This window comes from Copadichromis virginalis, linkage group LG8 (genome assembly GCF_057382275.1).
Source record: "Copadichromis virginalis isolate Kocher_CV1m ecotype Utaka linkage group LG8, C_Virginalis_male_GT1.1, whole genome shotgun sequence".
Classification (NCBI taxonomy): domain Eukaryota; kingdom Metazoa; phylum Chordata; class Actinopteri; order Cichliformes; family Cichlidae; genus Copadichromis; species Copadichromis virginalis.
The window spans coordinates 31,719,386-31,739,040 of record NC_140625.1 but is presented as its reverse complement, the minus strand read 5'-3'; the positions used below and the strand labels follow the sequence as shown (position 1 = coordinate 31,739,040).

Sequence of the window (19,655 nt, the reverse complement as noted above, 5' to 3'; positions counted from 1 at the left end):
TAACGGGAAACTGACCGTCTACACCGACCCCAGTAAGGCAGCCATCAACGAGGGCATCAACCTGTCAGGACAGGGTGGGTCATCACGCGCAGCCAGCACTAACAGAGTTACTGATCCTGGTACTGATTCACTGATCGAGGCGTTGCGTTTGCGTCCTGCAGGTCTTTGTTTCAAGCTGTTCTACGTGAGGCCGGACCGAACCTCAGGAACGGTGAGGAAGGGGCAGAGGATCGGCACCATGCTGCCCATGCAGAGCGTTTATCCGGGAATCACCTCACACATCCACGTCCAGATGTGCGACAAACGCGACCCCACACCATACTTCTGATCCACCTTCAAACACCGTCGACAACCTTCATTACCAAAGAGGCTTTTCTCTGAATGTTGGTGGAAAACTTTAGCTCCTCGTCCATATAAAAGGATTCTGATGGGCTACATTGGCTACAATAAAACACTTTGAAAACCGTTTATTTCTTTAGTGTCTGTTGTATACATGCTGCTTCGTAACAGCTATAGTTATAAGTCAGTCATTATTAGGGGTGTGGCCACTTTGACCGGCAGGTGGATGTTGACACAGGTGGCTCTAACTGCTAGCTTCAGCTTAAGTTCAAGTTCAAAGTTTATTCGCCACATGCAGGTTGCCCTGCAGTGGAATGAACCCGCCCCCCGACCTTACACACACAACACAGACATCACATGGGGATACAAGTCAGAGAATGGATGCATTACAGAAAAACCACTGAAATGTACACTACAATGGGAAAGTACAAGAGGAAAAAAGAGACCTCTACTCATGCTGGGCTACAGGAGGACAGCATGAGAACAGGAAACAAAAAAACTCCTCTGCACAGAAAGCACATAAATGTCCACAGCACAACATTATAGAGCACGTGACCAGCAACAGGGTTGGGTAGGGGAAAGGAGTAATCCCAGGCAACACAGCAGCCATCCTGCCACTGTGCCGACTCTCCAGCGCGAGCCCAGACTCGCCTCGTGTTCCCAGGAGGCAACAAGCATCGAAGGCATTGGAAGGGGAGGGGGGATGTGTGAGTGCTTATCAGTGTAAGTGTGTGCGTGTCCATAGTTCAGCTGAGACAGTGTCCTTCGCCCTATCAGGCTAAGTAAACAGTCTGCTAGCCAATCCAGGTGGCCTGGCATGGGATGGGAAGAATGGTCATCACACAGTTGTTATCAGGGAGTTTTTGTTCGTCTCCAGCCTTGGGCCCGTGCAGCTGGCGCCGTGTTGTCCGCATGTTGATATTGTTGATTTTTCTTTTATGCGAGCAGCTCATGAGAATTTCAAAGCTGTTCTTTAACACTCTGACGCTGGTCTCTCAATCTCCCGTTGGAGAGCCGCGAGCCTCCCCATGATGGTATCAAACTTCTGGTCCGTGGTGTTGTCATTCTTGTGATTTTGAGACCTCACAACTGCAGTGAGCCGTTCTGCGATGTGATCCAACTTTTGCACAAGGGTCTCATTTTGAGCAGGCCTTTCTCTGATGTATCCCACCATACGCTCAATGTTGTTGTTTTGAGTCTTCACGGCAGCTGTAAGCGTCTCCAAGGTGTTACCCATGCTGCGTTCGTTGTGAGAGGTCGCGCCTCGTCCCATCGCTTCAGTTCCAGCGGGCAGCCTTGGGGGGGTTGAACAGCCGGTTCTGCTCTCTTAATTCTCCGATAAGCCAGGGCCAAGCCAACTCCGATCAGCATGAACCCTGTTATCATGGTTCCGAATAGGTAGATATCTTCAGCGTCCTCGATTGACAGTCCCGCCAGACACATGATCCTCCAGTTCTGCCACCCGTCCATTGTGTATCCGGCAGGGACAGTCCCTCCAGGGCACTCAGGCTCTCCTGAGCCCAGACTTCTCGTTGAGAAAAGGGTGTCAATAGCACTCAGAGACCAGTTGATCAAATCCATAATTTTCTTTAGGTTTTAGAGAACAGACTGTGAGAGAGTGTTCCAGGGAAAAGTAATACACACGAGACAAGACAAGGACACAAGAGGCTAAGCAGGGAAGATAAGGGGAGGGAGGAGAGGAGAAAAGTGAGAGCCAAGAAAAGATCTCAACATCTTTATTTAAATGTAAAAAACAACATAAACCAGCGAAAGCCATCACAGTGGCTGCAGTAAGTGCTAAAACTCACTCACCTGAACTTACAGGTTCAGTTTACTTTTATTTAATTTTCAGTTTAATTCAGTTCAATTTTATTTACACAGCGCCAAATCACAACAATAGTTCCCTCAAGGCGCTTTGTATTGTACAGTAGACCCTACAATAATAGATACAGAGAAAAACCCAACAATCATATGACCCCCTATGAGCAAGCACTTTGGCGACAGTGGGAAGGAAAAACTCACTTTTAACAGGAAGAAACCTCCGGCAGAACCAGGCTCAGGGAGGGGCGGGGCCATCAGCTGTGATTGGTTGGGGTGAGAGAAGGAAGACAGGATAAAGACATGCTGTGGAAGAGAGACAGAGATTAATAACAGATATGATTCAATGCAGAGAGGTCTGTGAACACATAGTGAGTGAGAAAGGTGACTGGAAAGGAAAAACTCAATGCATCATGGGAATCCCCGGCAGCCTACGTCTATTGCAGCATAACTAAGGGAGGATTCAGGGTCACCTGGTCCAGCCCTAACTATATGCTTTAGCAAAAAGGAAAGTTTGAAGCCTGATCTTGAAAGTAGAGATAGTGTCTGTCTCCTGAATCCAAACTGGAAGCTGGTTCCACAGAAGAGGGGCCTGAAAACTGAAGGCTCTGCCTCCCATTCTACTTTTAAATACTCTAGGAACAACAAGTAGGCCTGCAGAGCGAGAGCGAAGTGCTCTAATAGGGTGATATGGTACTACAAGGTCATTAAGATAAGATGGGGCCTGATTATTTAAGACCTTGTATGTGAGGAGCAGGATTTTGAATCCTGGATTTAACAGGAAGCCAAAACAGGAGAAATATGCTCTCTCTTTCTAGTCCCTGTCAGGACTCTTGCTGCAGCATTTTGGATCAGCTGAAGGCTTTTCAGGGAGTTTTTAGGACTTCCTGATAATAATGAATTACAGTCGTCCAGCCTGGAAGTAATAAATGCATGAACTAGTTTTTCAGCGTCACTCTGAGACAGGATATTTCTAACTTTAGAGATGTTGCACAAATGGAAGAACGCAGTCTTACATATTTGTTTAATATGTGCGTTGAAGGACATGTCCTGGTCAAAAATGACTCCAAGGTTCCTCACAGTGTTACTGGAGGCCAAGGTAATGCCATCCAGAGGAAGAATCTGCTTAGGTGGTGGTACATAGCTGATTAGCAGTGAAAATGTATGCTATGTCTTCTAATGATGCTGCCTAAGGGAAGCATGTATAATGTAAACAGAATTGGTCCTAGCACTGAACCCTGTGGAACTCCATAATTAACCTCAGTGTGTGAAGAGGACTCTCCATTTACATGCACAAACTGGAGTCTATTAGATAGATATGATACAAACCACTGCAGTGCAGTACCTGTAATACCTACAGCATGTTCTAATCGCTCTAATAGGATATTATGGTCGACAGTATCGAACGCTGCACTGAGGTCTAGCAGGACAAGCACAGAGATGAGTCCACTGTCAGAGGCCATAAGAAGATCATTTGTAACCTTCACTAAAGCTGTTTCTGTGCTGTGATGAGCTCTGAAACCTGACTGAAACTCTTCAAATAAACCTCTGCAGATGATCTGTTAGCTGTTTGACAACTACTCTTTCAAGGATGTTTGATATAAAGGAAGGTTGGAGATTGGCCTATAATTAGCTAAGACTGCTGGGTCTAGAGATGCTTTTTGAGTAAAGGTTTAACTACTTTTTTCTATTTAGATGATTCAAATGTCCAAACCATCTGAACACACACTCATTTCCCTCACATGTACTCAAGCAGCTACAGTTCAAAACAAAGAGGTGTAGCATACTGAGCAACAGAAACGTCACCATTAGCAACACTATAATAGAGCCAGAAGGAAGATTTATAATATTTACGTATCCATTCAGTATAAATGGACCAAATGTTGGTGAGCCCTCCCTCTTCATGATTTTTCAGTGCCTTTTTTGACCACACTTAAAACCTAGCAAGAAACGCATCTTGGGACTTCCTGTTTACGTTGATGTGTGGATGTGGAACGGGATCATTGTGAAGAAGTTAAATTGTTGGTAAGGAATTGTTAAATATGCACATAAGTTGTTGAAACATATTGGTATAATTGTAATGCAGTGGTAACAAGTCAGTATTTTAACAAGATGATGTATTTCTGAAATGGTTGATGCAAAGGACCTGCATGTGCAGCGCAGGGCGGCCATTGTCTGCATTCAGTACAAGTCCATGTGGCTGCTGTCGTCATTGACAATAAAAACTGCACATTAAGAACCTGTCACGGTTTGGCATGTTAGACCGTGGGGATGTGGGGAAAGGAGGACCCAGTCGCGGTACTCTGCGATGCAAACAGTGCTCTTTATTTACAGTGAAAACTGTACACACAATAATACATCCCCGTGTGTTCCCGACTTCCACTCCGTGTCTTCTCCCAGTGTTTGTGCTCGTGTGTCTGCTGCCCTCTAGTTCCAGCAATCCTCCTGGGAAAAACAGAGGCAGCCGTTAGTACCCTCAACGACACAGGTAGGCTCACACAAACAGACCAGCTGGAGAACTGACAGGAAGTCTCACGAAATGATCCCGGGAGCTCCAAGACTCTCCTATGTAGCCCTGATCAGCGGCAGGTGTGTAGCTTTGGGTGTGGCCAGTCCCCTAGCAGGGCCACACCCACCAGGCCTGAAGGCGCCTGTAAACCAGTGTTCATACACACCTGCACCCATACACACACACTCACATCTACAAGCATGGAGAAGAGCAGCAGCAACACCAAAAATACATATAATATCACCAGTCCATGACTGCCCCGGGATCCTGACAGAACCCCAGTAATTGTGTACTGTGTGGCTACATTTATGTAGCACCTTTCAAGATAATCACAAAGTGCTTCACAACAAAATACCAAAGCGTTAAAAAAGGTTAATCAAACGTTGTTTCTTTGTTTGTTTCTTGAAAGAGAGTTCACAGATCTCAGGCTCAGCGGGACAGAGTTCCAGAGTCTGTGGTAAATGTTTTGTCTCTTAGTGTCCGTCCACGATTACAGGACGTCAGGTTCCTGATGTCGTTAGGTTGGAGAAAGTTGTCAACCATCCAACTTTTTATTGAGTTTAAGCACCTGTTTGGGATCTGCAGCTGAGAAACAACTTGGGGTTTAGTTGAATGTCATCTGCTCAAACGGTGGTAGTTATCAGTATCAAAGGAGCTTGCTACGATGACCTGGATGACTGAGAACCTTCACAGACAGTTATCAGTATCACTCACACACTCTGTGAGGGGCAGTTTCAGCAGAACAAGCTCTGTGACGCAAAGAAAACTCAAACAAAGATGTATTCATGTAACATAAAACAGAACTTTGACCTTGCGGTGTTAATGTTAATATGTTAATATAAACATGGGAAGGCCGTTAGTAACGCTGTTATTCCATCACTGTCGGTTACACACGGGGACCCAGTGATAGCTACCCTTCACTTCAATTCATTTTTATTAATGTAGCACCAAATCACAAAAACAGAGAAAACCCCATCAACCAGATGACCCCCTATGAGCAGCACTTTGGCAACAGTGGGAAGGAAAAACTCCCTTTTTACAGGAAGAACCTCCAGCAGAACCAGGCTCAGGGAGGGGCGGGGCCATCTGAGATAGACATCCCATCATACTGTTCAAACAGCAGGAACATTAAACTTCCTGCTTCCTGTTCATCCAGGTGGAGTTTGTGCTGCTTTGTGTCCATCAGACCAGGTGGTGTGCAGAGCTGCAGGATTCAGCAGGAAGCTGAACCTGCTGCTTCTTTCTCCACAGCATGAGTCCGGTCTGTGCCGCCGTGCACTCAGAACACTCCCAGTATACCTGCTGACCAGTCTGACTGGGATTACTGGTAATGCTGGAATGGTTCAACGGTGATGGCCTGAATACTCACAACAAACACGTTCTGATGTTGATGATCTTTAGGCGTTGTCAAATTTACGGCCCACCACATAGTTATTAGCAATGTCCTTCTGTGCCGAGGCTTCGAAGCGTTTCAAATAATCCGGGAATCGAGGCTTTGTTGACGACGCGTGTGGTGATGTTTGAAGGCTCGGTTACCGACCGTGTCATGTGATGATTCTGGAAACAGTTCGCTGTGTGATTGGAAATATGAAGGGCAGCAGAACACTGCTGGTCCCCCGTCACCATTTTCCCTGCCTGGCAACGTTTGGATGTTATGACTCAAATAAGGTTCAACAACAACAGCTCCTCTGTGCTGAGCGTTGCAGAGCCCTGAATGGAAACACGGAGCTCAGGTAAGTCGATGCGATGATCAGAGCACACAAGCGTACAGCCACATGGTACATTTCATTTACACAAGGCAAGGCAAATTTATTTGTATAGCACAATTCAACAACAAGGTGATTCAAAGTGCTTTACAGAGACATTAGAAACAAGAACAAATAAAAAGCATGATTTAAAATTGATTAAAACAAGCAAACAAACTAACTAAACACACACATTTCACACCTGTTCGCGCGACCTGAACCCTTATCGTAAGGGGAGCTACCAGTCCTTCTGTGGACGAGCTACTTTCTATTTTAAATTCCCTGAATTTAAAATACTCTCTAGACCCAGTCTAGACCCAGCTGGGGAGCTACCCAGAGCTCTAAACCCACTTAACAAACAAACAAACAAACAAACAAACAAACAAACAAACAAACAAACAAACAAACAAACAAACAAACAAACAAACAAACAAACAAACAAAACAGTATATAAAATCAAAACAGATAAAATCAGAAATAGATAAGATCAGTAGTTAGTGTAAGTTTTGAAATTTAAGCTTAAAGTGTGGATTTGGTGCTTTATTCAAATGCAGCTGAGAACAGGTGAGTCTTCAACCTGGATTTAAATAAACTGAGTGTTTCAGCTGATCTGAGGCTTTCTGGGAGTTTGTTCCAGATATAAGGAGCATAAAAGCTGAATGCAGCTTCTCCGTGTCTGGTTCTGACTCTGGGAACTGATAAAAGACCGGATCCAGATGACCTGAGGGATCTGGATGGTTCATACTGGGTCAGGAGGTCACTGATGTATTTTGGTCCTAAACCATTCTGAGCTTTATAGGCCAGCATCAGGACTTTAAAGTCTATCCTCTGACGGACAGGCAGCCAGTGTAAAGACCTCAGAGCTGGACTGATGTGGTCCACTTTTTTGGTCTTAGTGAGGACTCGAGCAGCAGAGTTCTGAATGAGCTGTAGTTGTCTGACTGATTTTTTAGGTAGACCTGTAAAGATGCTGTTACAGTAATCAAGCCTACTAAAGATGAATGCATGGACTAGTTTTTCCAGGTCCTCTTGAGACATCAGATCTTTTATCCTTGATATATTCTTGAGGTGATAGTAAGCTGACTTTGTTATTGTCTTAATGTGTTTTTCTAAGTTTAGGTCTGCATCCATCACTACACCCAAATTTCTCGCCTGGTTTGTGGTTTTTAGATGTATAGATTGAAGTTCTCTGGTGACCTGTAATCGTTTTTCTTTGGTGCCAAAGACTATTACCTCAGTTTTGTTTTTGTTTAGCTGGAGAAAATTGTGGCACAACCAGTCATTAATTTCCTCAATGCATTTACCAAGAGCCTGTACAGGGCCTCGGTCTCCTGGTGACATTGTGATATATATTTGTGTGTCATCTGCATAGCTGTGGTAGTTTATTTTGTTGTTGTTTATAATCTGTGCCAGTGGGAGCATGTAAATGTTAAACAGAGGGGGTCCCAAGATGGAACCTTGGGGAACTCCACATGTGATACTTGTCTGCTCGGATGTGAAGTTACCTATTGATACAAAGTATTTCCTGTTTTCTAAGTATGAAATTATATTGTGTTTCTACTTAGTGATGTCTGTAACTGAAAACCACATTTGTTATCATCAGGGGAGAGGAGCGATGTGGATGAGGCCTCAGTCGGTGTGGTCACTGAGGATTCCTGTCACTGTTGTGGAGGAAAACAGGTGTAGGAGTCTGTTAAAGCTTTAAACCCCACCTGTGTTCTCCTCACAGGACAGGTGTGTATCTGAGCAGTGTTCACACGAGTGAAAACGTAAAACAAGCAACATCTCTCTTCATTTCAGTGACACAGGACACTGAGCTAAGCTGAGAGCAGAGTTTATGAACTTAGCAGCTGGATAAAGTTTTTTGTTTTCATTGATTTTCCATCGTGGAGGACAAAAGGCTTCAAACTTGTCCTTAAACTTCATGTGTGTTCTCACTACTAAAGTAATAAATCCATTAAAATAAGACTTTTATCAAAACTCTGACTCAAAATTGTTTAAATAAAGTTCTTGTCCTGAAGTTCTCCAGAGGCCTTGTAATGAACTAATCATGTGATTCAGGTGTGCTGACCCAGGGTGAGATCTAAAACCTGCAGGACACCGGCTGTCAGATTTCGTTCTGTGTCACAGCAGCTTTTTCTTCAACATGCAGAAAAACAGTTAAATATTTAACTAATTTACAGTGACAGGAAGTTTTACTGGTCCGGCCCACTTTAGGTCAAAGCGGGCTGTCTGTGGCCCACCATTTAAAATGACCCCTGATTTAGGATCAGTGTGTCCATACAGAAAAATAACTATTTCCATAACTTCATCAGCTACAAATTCTGATTCTTTAAATTGTTTTATTATTATTTTATTAGTTAAAAAAAAAAGTTCATGTCGATTTTGAGTAAAATGCATTTCCTGTTGTCATTTAAGCTTTTACTTTGAAAGAGACAAACCGGTTAGGGCTTTTATTTTGGCTTCCGTTAAGCGGAAGCTGTATTGTGCCTCTCTATATTGATGTGTTGAATTTGAAGCTTCAGAGGGTAAAACCTTTTTCTTCTTCTTTTTTTAACCACTAAATTAGTTCCGGCAGTTTTTTTTTTACATAACTCAACTTTTCATCGAAGTTGAAGTTTAACGAAAAATGTTGAATTTTAAACCTCGCGGATGCTTTTTGGTCGGCCCGCACACCGGAAAAACAGGAGGTTAAAGGTCACACAAACCCGGAACATCAACAAAGCAAGAAAGGCGGAAGCAGGTGGACCCCGTCTGTCTCCCCGGCTCAGTTCTCCGGTCCCCGCCGACATGTTCTCCGTGTTTCACCCCGCTGGAGGTGTGCTGCTGGCCAGTCTGGGTCTGCTCGTGCCCCGCCTGTCCTTCGCCTCCCTGTCGGTCCCGGACATCCCGCACATCGCCGGGTACTTCGGCACCAAGACCCGGTACGAGGAGGTGAACCCGCACCTGCTGCGGGACCCTCTGTCCGCGGACCCTTCGGTCCTGAGACCGCCCCCGGCCGAGCAATGCTCCCCGGTCCACCTCACCGCCGTCATCCGACACGGCAGCCGCTACCCGACCCTTAAGAACATCCGCAGGATCCGGAAACTGAGCGAGATGGTCCGGACCGAAGCTTCCAGGGCCTCCGGCGGATCTGAGAGCTGGCTGCAGGAGATCCGGAACCGCTGGGAGGCGTGGTACACCGAGGACATGGACGGTGAGCCCGCGACCGTCAGTACAGAACATGTATACATGAATATATTAACATGAATAAGTACTCGAATACTTAAATGCCTAAATAAATACTTGAATACATCATCCTAATCGTGTACTGTTAGTAACGTAATGCGTGAGGGGGACCATGTGACCTCAGAGCGTATGACCGACCCTGATAATGATGATGATGATGATGCTCCTCAGGTCAGCTGGTGATGAAGGGCCGGGATGACCTGCGTCAGCTGGCGAGCCGCCTGGCGTCTGTGTTCCCATCTCTGCTGTCCGAGGAGAGTGTGAGGAAGAGGAGGGTGCGCTTCCTGACCAGCTCGAAGCATCGCTGCGTGAGCAGCGTGGAGGCGTTTCAGGAGGGGCTGCAGCGCCGCTGGGGATGCCACGGTGAGTCTCACCACCCCAGAGGCTTTCTCGATAACGTGAGTCCTTGAGCCTGACCTCTGACCTTTGTGTTTGGGCAGATGGCGAGCCGGAGTACAGCCACGAGGTGGACGATGAGTTGATGCGTTTCTTTGACCGTTGCCGTGGTTATGTGGAGGGCGTGGAGAACAACCGCACGGCGCTGCTGGAGGTGGAGAAGTTCAAACATGGCGAGGAGATGGAGGGAGTGAGGAGGAGGATGGCCGACAGGCTGGGCCTTCCTCACCACCGACTCACACCAGGTCTCTTATACACACACACACACACACACACACACACACACACACACACACACACACTACATCTCCCATGATGCAGTTAAGCTTTTTAAAATTTCTCCATATGCCGCTCTGTGGACTTCCTGTCCCACAGGGGGCGGTGTTTTTTGTGTGATGAAGATTGTCCCTCTGTGCCTCCTGTAGATCTGCTGGAGGCGGCGTTCTTCTTGTGCTCGTACGAGCTCTCCATCAAAAACGTGCACTCGCCGTGGTGCTTCCTGTTTGACGAGAGCGACGCAAAGGTAACGTTCCGCGTTATTCCGGGGCTGATCCGGGATCAGTAAGACAGCTGAGAGGACCTGATCTGCACTGATCTGCGTGCATTGTACTGCACTGTAGCTGCCTCCACCAGTGTGTGAATGTGAGAGGGAGTGAATAGTGGCACTGTAAAGCGCATATAAATGCAATCCATTATCCATTATTGATTAGTGATGCTGCAGATGGCTCTCAGGTCAGGTTGTCGATGGTAAAGCGATCAAATGGCTCATAAGTGTTTACGGCTCTCTGATTGGTCCGTGGGTTTCCTCTCCCCACTCGCCGTCTGCAGGTGTTGGAGTACAAGTCGGACTTGAAGCAGTACTGGAAGCGTTCGCACGGCCACGAGATCAACAGCCTGTCCAGCTGCCCGCTCTTCCATCACGTCTTCAGGACGCTGGACAGAGCCGGTCGTCCTCGCAGGTGGGTGGGGCCCCTGCGATCGTTGTTTGTTTGTTGGCGTGTTTTTCAGCTCTGAAGGTGGTTTTCAACTAGCGAAGCTCATTTAGGTGATGCTTCGTAAAAACCACCCAAAGCCGCTTCAACATGGCTCCCGAGCGGCTGTGCTCGTTTCTGAGCTCCGATTGCCGTCACCAATCGTTTGGTTTGATCGATCACTGATTGAACCGATCGTGTCTCCGTCAGGTCCACTGACGCGTCCCCAGAGCCCGCCTCCATCTTGGTGGGTCATGCTGAGACGCTCCTCCCCCTCCTCTCTCTGCTGGGACTCTACAAGGACCAAACTCCACCCACTGCCACCAACTACGACTCACAGCATGGTAAGAAGCGCCACCTCTAACATAGCATCCAATCAGAGAGCAGAACAAGTTTTTCTTGTTTTCATTGACACAACACACAAAAACGCCGTCGTTGTCATCCTCAGTCCTCCAGGAACTGCACTTGTATGTCCTGAGACGTGATTCTCCAGAAATATGAATGTATTCAATGTTCCCAAACGTTCACTCGTAAAGTCCTTAAATTTAAAACAAGATGTTCAGACTACAGAACATTCTGGAGAGTGGCGTGACATCATCATGACATCATTGTCACAGCCACAATCTGCTGTTTCATGAGTCTCGCTCTAACAGGAAGTCTCCCTATGGCGTCTTGCAGGTCGCCGTTTCCGGACCAGTCTCATTGTGCCATACGCCGCCAACCTGCTGTTCGTGCTGTACGACTGCCAGCGAGGCCCACGGCTGCAGCTACTTGTCAATGAGTCGCCAGTTCGATTCCCCGGGCTGGAGGCGGAGGATGCGCCGCTGTACCGTGACGTCCGGGCAACGTACCGCCACCTGCTGGACGGCTGCGACTTCCATAGAGAGTGCGAGGGGAGGGCGGTGGGCCGAGCGCCCAACACGGAGCTCTGAGAGGGACAGAGGACTGTAAGCCTAACACACCTGCTAACCTGGGGGCATGGAGCCCCACCCCCTGACAACAAGCGTCCAGTCACGCACTAGAATTTTTCCCAGTTCAGACGTTTGAAGCAGGAGAAAGACGTCATGTAACTCATGAAGATGTCTGGACCTGAGCTCTGATTGGCCAGCTTCTTCCTTTCGTTCGCTCAAAGTCTGACTTAGGGAGTCTGACACAGACTGTAGATAAACGATGGACACGATTCCGTCAGCCTGCAGTCCTTCCAATGACCAGCAGGGGGCGGCTCCTCTGTTTGTACAGAGTGTTTCTGGGTAAAAGTTAAACGTGAAATGTGCTTTGATGTTCTCGGGTCAGCAGGAAGTGTGAAGGTTAAACTGCAGGTAAACGTGACGGAGGGCGGGTGCCCTCCTTCCCCTGCCTCCACCTTTAGTCTCAGTTATGCCAGAGAAGCTTCAGCTTTAATTTATTTTTTCGGTGGTTGATTTTCTTTCTACCAGGATTTTCACAATAAAAGTCTTTTACAAATTGTGAGTCCAGGTCAGGGTGTCGGGCTGAGATCTGAATCATTTTGACTTTATTTATTTTAATCTTTGATTTGTTCAGGGTGAAAAATGTTTCAACTTTGTGCCAAAAACTTTTTGGGTATTTTTTTTTTATTTTTATTTATTTTCTGAATCTTCATCCAAAGGTTTTTCATTTAAAGCTTTAATAAAAAAAAAGTTCACCATCAAAACAGAACAAAGTGTCTTATTTAAAGTCAAAGTTCACTGTTACACTTCCAAACAGCAGCTCGAACCAAAGAAACTGTAGAAAACTGTTTTACTTCTTTATTACTCAAAACAAATTCTTTATTTTCAAATGTTCCTCTAAAAATTCACTTTGTGTAATTTTATGTGAAATATTAATGAAAACAAATTGTTCAGATTACAAAGGAGAGCTTTGAACTGTTGACGTGAGAATCGTGTCCTGATGTCCGAGCTGGTCAAACGTCGTCTCTTGGTAACAGCGGCTTTAATGGTTTTATTGCAAACGTACAAAATTCAGCGGATCTGTTGTCGTCCATAAAGTTTTCCTCTTTTCGAAGCGTGGCTTCTGCAGTTATAACGTGGGTCATTTATTTTTTCAATAAAAAGCTTTATTATTTAACGTTTAAAGAAACTCCTCCATCGTAACTACACTTTAATGTTTGACAAATTTATTTTTGATAAAATAAAGAAATAGACTTCATAACATTTTTCCTCAGAACCGCATGAATGAAAAAGTCACATGTTGTTGTTTTGGCCACTTTATTACATGATAACTTAAACAGGCAACAACACACTGAGTAAAAAATCCTGCGTCTGATGAAACGATGATTCAGTGTTATCAGGAAGTTCATCGGTCTTTTAATGTGAAAATCTGACGCCTTCCTGTTTCTGTTACGACTGCGAGCTCTGAGGATTAACAGAAACCAGCTCAGCTTAAAAACTACAAATAAAAAAAACAAACTACAAATAAAGTACACTTGATGAAAAGAAGCGTTCCCCTGAAACGCCATCAGCGCCACGTTTGTTTATTTACACTGTAAACGGATCAAAGCGTCCGCGTCGTGTTTCGGAGTCAAAGTTTCAATAACGACGTCATTTCATCAAAGCAGCTTGAATCGCGTTTAAGCGGCTGAAGCTCGCCGTTTGTGCTTCACACCTGTAAACTTATTGTTCATCAGATTGATTATTGGTGGGTTTCTTATACTCTATTTGGGAGGATTTTCACAATAAAAGCCTGCTGTAGAAGCCCTCTGTGTGACAGGCGTCGAGTTTAAACGCCTCGCTGCAACGGCTTGTTTGAACCCAACCGCCATCTTTCCTCACAATTTCACACCCAACAAACGGCGAGGAGACGCAGAACGCTGTCATATGCCTGAAAAACTTAACGTGCCTCACCGCCATCTCATCCCTCCCCCCATAGTCAGACGCTATTCCTGCCATCTGGCGTCAGACATTTTGTCACGACGAGGCCTGATGGCCGCCGCGTGTGTCCACGATGTCAGCAGCTTCAGGCGCCGGGATGAGAGCGTTTTGTAAAGGGGGAAGCTTGGGAGCCGGCGGCGCGGACGCGTGACAGCGAGCTCTGACAAACAGCTTTTATTTTGGATTTCGGGATTCTTAAAAAAAAAGAAGAAAAAAAGAAAAGCCCGCCACCGTCAGCCAATCAGCTGACTGAAGGACAAGCAGGAAGCAGTGGCATGTCAGCGTGAGGGGCGGCGGCTGCAGGCTGAGCTGAGGTCATCGTGTGATCCAGGCGTGTTCAGTCCAGAGCGGCGTGCAGCAGGGCGCCGGCTCCACCCGCGGTCTTGGACTTCCTCATTTTGACAATGGCGCGCCGCAGGTCATCCTGATGGATCGGGCGGATGATGTCATCTGGAAGGCTGCGAGAGAGAAACCCGACACTGAAACCTCACCTGAGCGAACCGTCACTGTTATTGATCACCTCAACAGAAACACCTGGACGCCCACCTGTCGTTCTCAGCGTGGACGAAGTCGCGGACACACAGCAGCGCCGCATCACGACACATCTCTCTGAGGTCACTTCCTGAGAAACCCTCTGTTTCCTTGGCGATGTCGCTGAGGCTAATCGATGAGTCTACCTGTGAAGAGAAAACAGATCGGTCGCTGCGAGCTCGAGTCCGTCGACCCGCCCTCCTTCCCATCGGCTTCTTTTCCTTCCTTGTTTCCTTCCTTCTCCCCCTCCTTGCCAACCTTCCTTCAACCTTTATCCGTTTTTCCCTTTCCTCCTTTCCTTTGTTCCTACCTTCCTTATTCCATCCTTTTGTGTCCTTCCCCATTTCCAGTCCATTTCCTACAACCCCATCCTCCTTCCTTCCATCATTTCCTTGCTTCCTTTCCCCTACATGTCTTCCCTTTGCCAAACTTGTTTTGTGTGTTTGTTCTTTTCCTTTTCTCTCATTTCCTGTGCTGACGTCCATTAAACGAGTAAAAGAAGAAGGACTGTCGTAAAGCGCTGCAGAATGATGACAAGGTCACGTGACTCGTGCGCTCACCCTCTCGTTCTCCAGGATCAGCCCGAGGATCTGCTCGCGCTGCCTCACGCTCTGCGGGGACAAACACACCATCAGCACGCCCCCTGCTTTTAAGACTTCTGAGGCTTTTATTTTGAAAGTCACGTACAGGCTGGTTGATGTGGAACCTGGTGGGCATCCTCCGCAGGATGGCAGAGTCCAGGTCCTGGGGGCGATTGGTGGCGCCCATAATGACCACCTGACACAGACACGCACAGTGGCCCCGCCCTCCTCAGGTCATTGTGACACAAACATGTGGAAACATCTTTACTAAAAGGAAACACCCCGTCACCGCTGAGGTCATGTGACAGACAGGTGTGCATACCTGGCAGTGGTGGTCCGTGTCCAGTCCGTCCCACAGACTCATGAACTGGGCCTTCATCATGGCGGTGGCTTCATGATCCGAGCTGGAGCGGCTCCGCAGGAACGAGTCTGCAAACACGCGGGCGGCGAGGTCTTTACTCTCGTTTCTACTTTTTCTATTCTCCGGCTCAGCTTTCACTCTTTGTGTGCGTGCGCGTGTGTGTGTGTGCGTGTGTGTGTGCGCGTGTGTGTGTGTGCGTGCGCGTGTGCGTGCGCGTGTGTGTGTGTGTGTGCGTGCGCGTGTGTGTGTGCGTGCGTGTTCGTGTGTGCGCGTGCGTGTGCGTTCGTGTGCGCTTGTGTGTGTGCGTGCGCGCGCGTGTGTGTGTGTGCGCGTGTGTGTGCGTTCGTCACCTATCTCGTCGATGAAGATGATCGCTGGCTGCAGTTTGACAGCCAATGAGAACACAGCGGCAGCGAGTTTCTGGGACTCTCCGTACCATTTGTCCGTCAGTGTGCTCGGCTGCAGGTTGATGAAACGAAACCCCGCCTCTTTTGCCGTTGCCTTAGCGATCAGTGTTTTCCCACATCCCGGAGGTCCGTACAGCAGTACGCCTGTTACAAAGACCATGTTCAGATTTTACCTTCACGTTTCCTTATTTCCTTTCCTTCCTTGCTCCCTTCTGTATAAAGCTTTATTGACGACTCTAAAACAGGACGCAGGTGAATGACCTCTGACCTTTGGGGGGCTGCAGCAGCCTGGATCCCAGGAACAGGTGTCTCTTCTGAACAGGTAGGATGACCGTCTCCTTTAACTCGGTGATGACCTCGTCCAGACCTGCGATGTCCCTCCAGGTGATCTGCATGCAGGGAGAAGGTGTATGTGACATGCAGGTACAGAAACCACACGCGCTTCCCGTTTCCTCGTGGCGCCGCCGTCGGCGGGCAAGCTTTTAGGAGTTTCTAACAGCTTCAGTTTAACAACACGAGGCGTTACCTGCATGCTCAGCGGGTCCACCAGGTGAGCGGCGATGCTCATCTCGTACTCCGACAGCTTCACGTTTTTAACGCCAATCTGACGCATCAGCTTCTCGGCCTGAAAGACACCAAACCAGGAACCAATCAGAGACCGAGCCACCTGTGAAGATCAAACATGCAGCTGCTCGCTTGCTCTTACCTGTTTCTGAGCCTCCACCTTCTGCTTCCTAGTGGGGTCAATGGCGTCCACCATCCACTTGATGGTGAAGTAGGTGACAGCGCCGAATATGGTGAGGCGGAAAAGGAGGCCGATGACCTCGTTCCTGCCCAGAGGACGGGCGATGTTCTCGGCCGGGACCTCCCTCAGCACCATCGTCGCGCTCAGCAGCTCCTGCCACACAAACGAAGAAGTCATCAGCAGGTATGACACCTGAGCGCCAGGTGAACACAAAGACCTCCTGAACTAACGGAGTTTCTCTGAGGAGGAGCAGGAGGAGCTTAAAGTGGCAGGTTTTTAAAGGGGGTTTGGTCCAAACAGCTGCTGGCCTTCAGTCATGATGTGATGTTTGAGGAAAGAATGTTACAGAAATGCTAAACAGCCCAAATTTGAAATGGAGTCTGGTGGATGTGGCCTCCCATCACTCAGGTGGAATAAATGCTCAGGGCTGAGGTTTCGGTGCAGGGACCGTCACTGCCGGCTGGATCATCTTCTCCCGCTGACTCTGTGAGTAGTTAAACTGAAAACCGCTGGATTTTCAGCCTGGTGATCGACCCTGATTAAAGGTCCTGGAAATCAGCCATTTTTCAGAGTCTGGCGGCTCAGAAATACAATTCTCTTAATCAATGATGAAATGTGAACGTTGTTACATCAGGTCACGTCTTGGTTTCTGGCAGCTACAATGGTTTATGAGGTCTGTCTGGTTTTTACGCAGAGGTTACAGAGCAAGCAGCTGCAAAACGGTTTAAAGATGGCGGTGCACATAAATGTTTGCCAGAGTTGTATGACAGCACTGTATTTTTGCTCATGTTGCTGGACTGTTTGTCCAGGACAAACGTCCCTGTGGGACAACAAAGCTCTTTTATCCTTCGTATGGTTTCAATCACGTGGTTGCAAACGGAGGCATAACTGCGCATGACAACAGCTATTCTGTAGTGGACTTTATGGGAAAATAAGCTATAACTAACAGCATCGCTGACGTACAGGTGATGCGGTTTAGCTGAGGTTGAACACAGTTCATCCTTCTCTCAGCGCGAGGCTGAAAGCTGACCTCAGGTCATACATATTCATACGTGAGTTATAATCGTCTACACCTGAGCTCAGAGTCAGACCTGCTGCTCTGGAAAACAAACACCTGACGGTCCGGAACTTCTAACTTATCTTTAAAAACCGGACACAGTCTGGACCCCGCGGTGCTCACACGGTAAAACCGAAAGGACTAGCTTTAGCATTAGCTTGACCTTCGAAGCTGCAGGGCCTCACGGAGCGGTTCCGAGCGGATAAAGACACGCGAGTCTCCGTCGAAGAGCACCGGCAGCACCGGCACCTGTAGCAGAGGAGCCGGGCGGAACTGGCTCATCTGTCAGGTAGAATCACGCTCACCTGTCCAGATATTCCTTTGGCTCTTCCTTTGCGGCACGGCAGTGACAGCCGGATGTGGATTCTCGTCGTCTTCTACGTTTTATTTAACTCACGACTCTGCTGCGCCCCCTGCAGGCAAAATCGAAACACGTAGTGACCTAGAATAGAATAAAATAGAATAGAATAATCCTTTAATTGTCCCACAGGGGGAAATGTGGTTGTAAAAGCAGCAAGAAAGCACATATACAAACAGAACAGGATATAGAACAGAAACACAAACTTTTTACATATTTCCATCATGGACAAGAGTTATCAATCAATCAATCAAAGCTTTATTCGCCACGTGCAGGTTGCCCTGCAGTAAAATAGGAAATAGTTACCGAAACAGAGTACTGTACAGTTATTAAAGTTAGAGTACAGATAAGTGGCAAACCAAGGCTGGAGTGTGCAAAATGAGCAGGATACCGAAAGATGCTTAAATAGTTAAGAATATTTAGAATAATTAGAAAAGTACAGATTATGTATTGTACCTATTCATTGACAAGTAGACATGTAACATGTAAGTTAGTATATATAAACTGAGAAAAGTAATGTGCAAGTTATAACAGTAGTGTTCGGTTGATTAGTGCAAATTACAGCGCTGATGTAAACATCTATGTTTGTCGTGCGCAGTTTTGATTGTAATAATTGTATTGTAAATAATGAATATGAATTTTTCACATTTTGATTAATAAAAGTTACGCAAACGTGATTAATTCGCAAACAACAAACATAGACAAGAGTTTACAGAAAAAATGTGAATGTGAGAACGCATCTCCGCGCCGACGTCTGTCCACCAGGGGCCGCTGTGGCTCCGCCGAAGCTCTGCTGCCTGCACGAGACGCTTCTGTGGAAAAACGCAACTTTTCAGTTTCAGCAGCATGTTCACGTCGTTTCAGCTCCTTAAAACTGCTGAAACGGACTGAAACTCTGCTGGAACCGGACTCCATCCTCTGCTGGGACGGCATGCTGCATTATGTAACTTCCGGTGGTTGCCAGGTTTCCCGGTCATTACGTATTCCTAGAGTTTTTCTGAATGGGAGGATGGCGGCGTCACAACATGGCAACCAACCATTGCAGCGCAGCTAGCCGCTAACAAGTTAGCATCATCGAGTCAGGAAAAGTGACCCACCGAAATAAAGTGAGCAGCTTTACAAAATAAAAGCAAAGTTCGCGATCTACAGTGAATTATGTAACCCGCACACGTCATTTAATGACGTCTTTTATCAATTTTCTTTTTTTAATACATACATTAAGGTAAACATGACTAAATTATATACGTATAAATGAAATAATTAATTCAAACTACATAAAATGAAAATTAAAGAAAAAACAGTAATCTAATTAAGGATAGAATTTAAAAAATGTATGTATTGATAACATAAAACAAACTGAAATAGCTGTTGATAAATTCTGTACAATAGCAATAATACTAACAACGTTAAATATGTATGAGTATGTTTCAGGAATTTATATTATTATTATTATGATTATTATCACCATAGGTAAATTTGGCAGCATCTCTGTCCCTCTGATGATAAATACATCAGTAAATCTGCTGTTCTGCTGCTGTTTGGTGAAAAATTTAATATTTTTTTGAAAGATTCAAAAGTGTTTTAACTATTAACCCACCACTGGGATCGATTCATTAAAAAAACATACTTATATAACTTGAATAAATGGAACACACAAGTCCTTAAAGTCTTTAGGTTGTACTGTGGACGTAAAATGTGTTTTTTCCATGATAGTGTTTAAA

General features: G+C 46.5%; 3 protein-coding genes across 3 annotated transcripts in view; 2 read left to right on the top strand and 1 right to left on the bottom strand.

Moving 5' to 3' along the window:
• LOC146704079 (leukocyte cell-derived chemotaxin-2-like) overlaps positions 1–468 on the top strand; it is a 1,400-nt gene extending 932 nt beyond the window's left edge. The window contains exons 3-4 of the mRNA XM_085467139.1: positions 1–74; positions 162–468. The exon at positions 1–74 is cut by the window's left edge and continues 78 nt beyond it. Coding sequence (XP_085323265.1) covers positions 1–74; positions 162–328 — 241 coding nt within the window. The 3' untranslated portion in view covers positions 329–468. The remainder of the gene's footprint in view (positions 75–161) is intronic.
• An 8,408-nt stretch (positions 469–8,876) lies between these two features.
• Positions 8,877–12,672, top strand: minpp1b (multiple inositol-polyphosphate phosphatase 1b). The gene is made up of 7 exons (XM_085467117.1): positions 8,877–9,607; positions 9,811–10,002; positions 10,080–10,280; positions 10,461–10,558; positions 10,864–10,994; positions 11,217–11,350; positions 11,685–12,672. Exons 1-7 carry the CDS (start codon positions 9,064–9,066, stop codon positions 11,936–11,938), a joined length of 1,554 nt encoding a protein of 517 aa, XP_085323243.1. The 5' UTR covers positions 8,877–9,063; the 3' UTR covers positions 11,939–12,672.
• Positions 12,673–13,214: 542 nt separating this feature from the next.
• On the bottom strand, positions 13,215–17,983 carry atad1b (ATPase family AAA domain containing 1b). The gene is made up of 10 exons (XM_085467126.1): positions 17,882–17,983; positions 16,481–16,672; positions 16,301–16,399; positions 16,043–16,163; positions 15,718–15,918; positions 15,329–15,435; positions 15,113–15,202; positions 14,986–15,036; positions 14,441–14,571; positions 13,215–14,352 (listed from the first exon to the last, which is right to left on the bottom strand). Exons 2-10 carry the CDS (start codon positions 16,652–16,654, stop codon positions 14,232–14,234), a joined length of 1,095 nt encoding a protein of 364 aa, XP_085323252.1. The 5' UTR covers positions 16,655–16,672; positions 17,882–17,983; the 3' UTR covers positions 13,215–14,231.
• Between the last annotated feature and the right edge of the window lie 1,672 nt (positions 17,984–19,655).

What these genes read in the sequence shown, in the direction of transcription:
- atad1b (XM_085467126.1), bottom strand. Translation starts at nt 16,654, where the DNA reads ATGGTGCTGAGGGAGGTCCCGGCCGAGAACATCGCCCGTCCTCTGGGC. An exon ending in AGGTGGAGGCTCAGAAACAG is followed by an intron (nt 16,400 to 16,480) that starts GTAAGAGCAAGC and finishes GGTGTCTTTCAG; the next exon opens with GCCGAGAAGCTGATGCGTCA. An exon ending in CATCTTCATCGACGAGATAG is followed by an intron (nt 15,436 to 15,717) that starts GTGACGAACGCA and finishes GCGTGTTTGCAG; the next exon opens with ACTCGTTCCTGCGGAGCCGC.
- minpp1b (XM_085467117.1), top strand. Translation starts at nt 9,064, where the DNA reads ATGCTTTTTGGTCGGCCCGCACACCGGAAAAACAGGAGGTTAAAGGTC. An exon ending in TTGACGAGAGCGACGCAAAG is followed by an intron (nt 10,559 to 10,863) that starts GTAACGTTCCGC and finishes CGCCGTCTGCAG; the next exon opens with GTGTTGGAGTACAAGTCGGA. An exon ending in CAACTACGACTCACAGCATG is followed by an intron (nt 11,351 to 11,684) that starts GTAAGAAGCGCC and finishes GGCGTCTTGCAG; the next exon opens with GTCGCCGTTTCCGGACCAGT.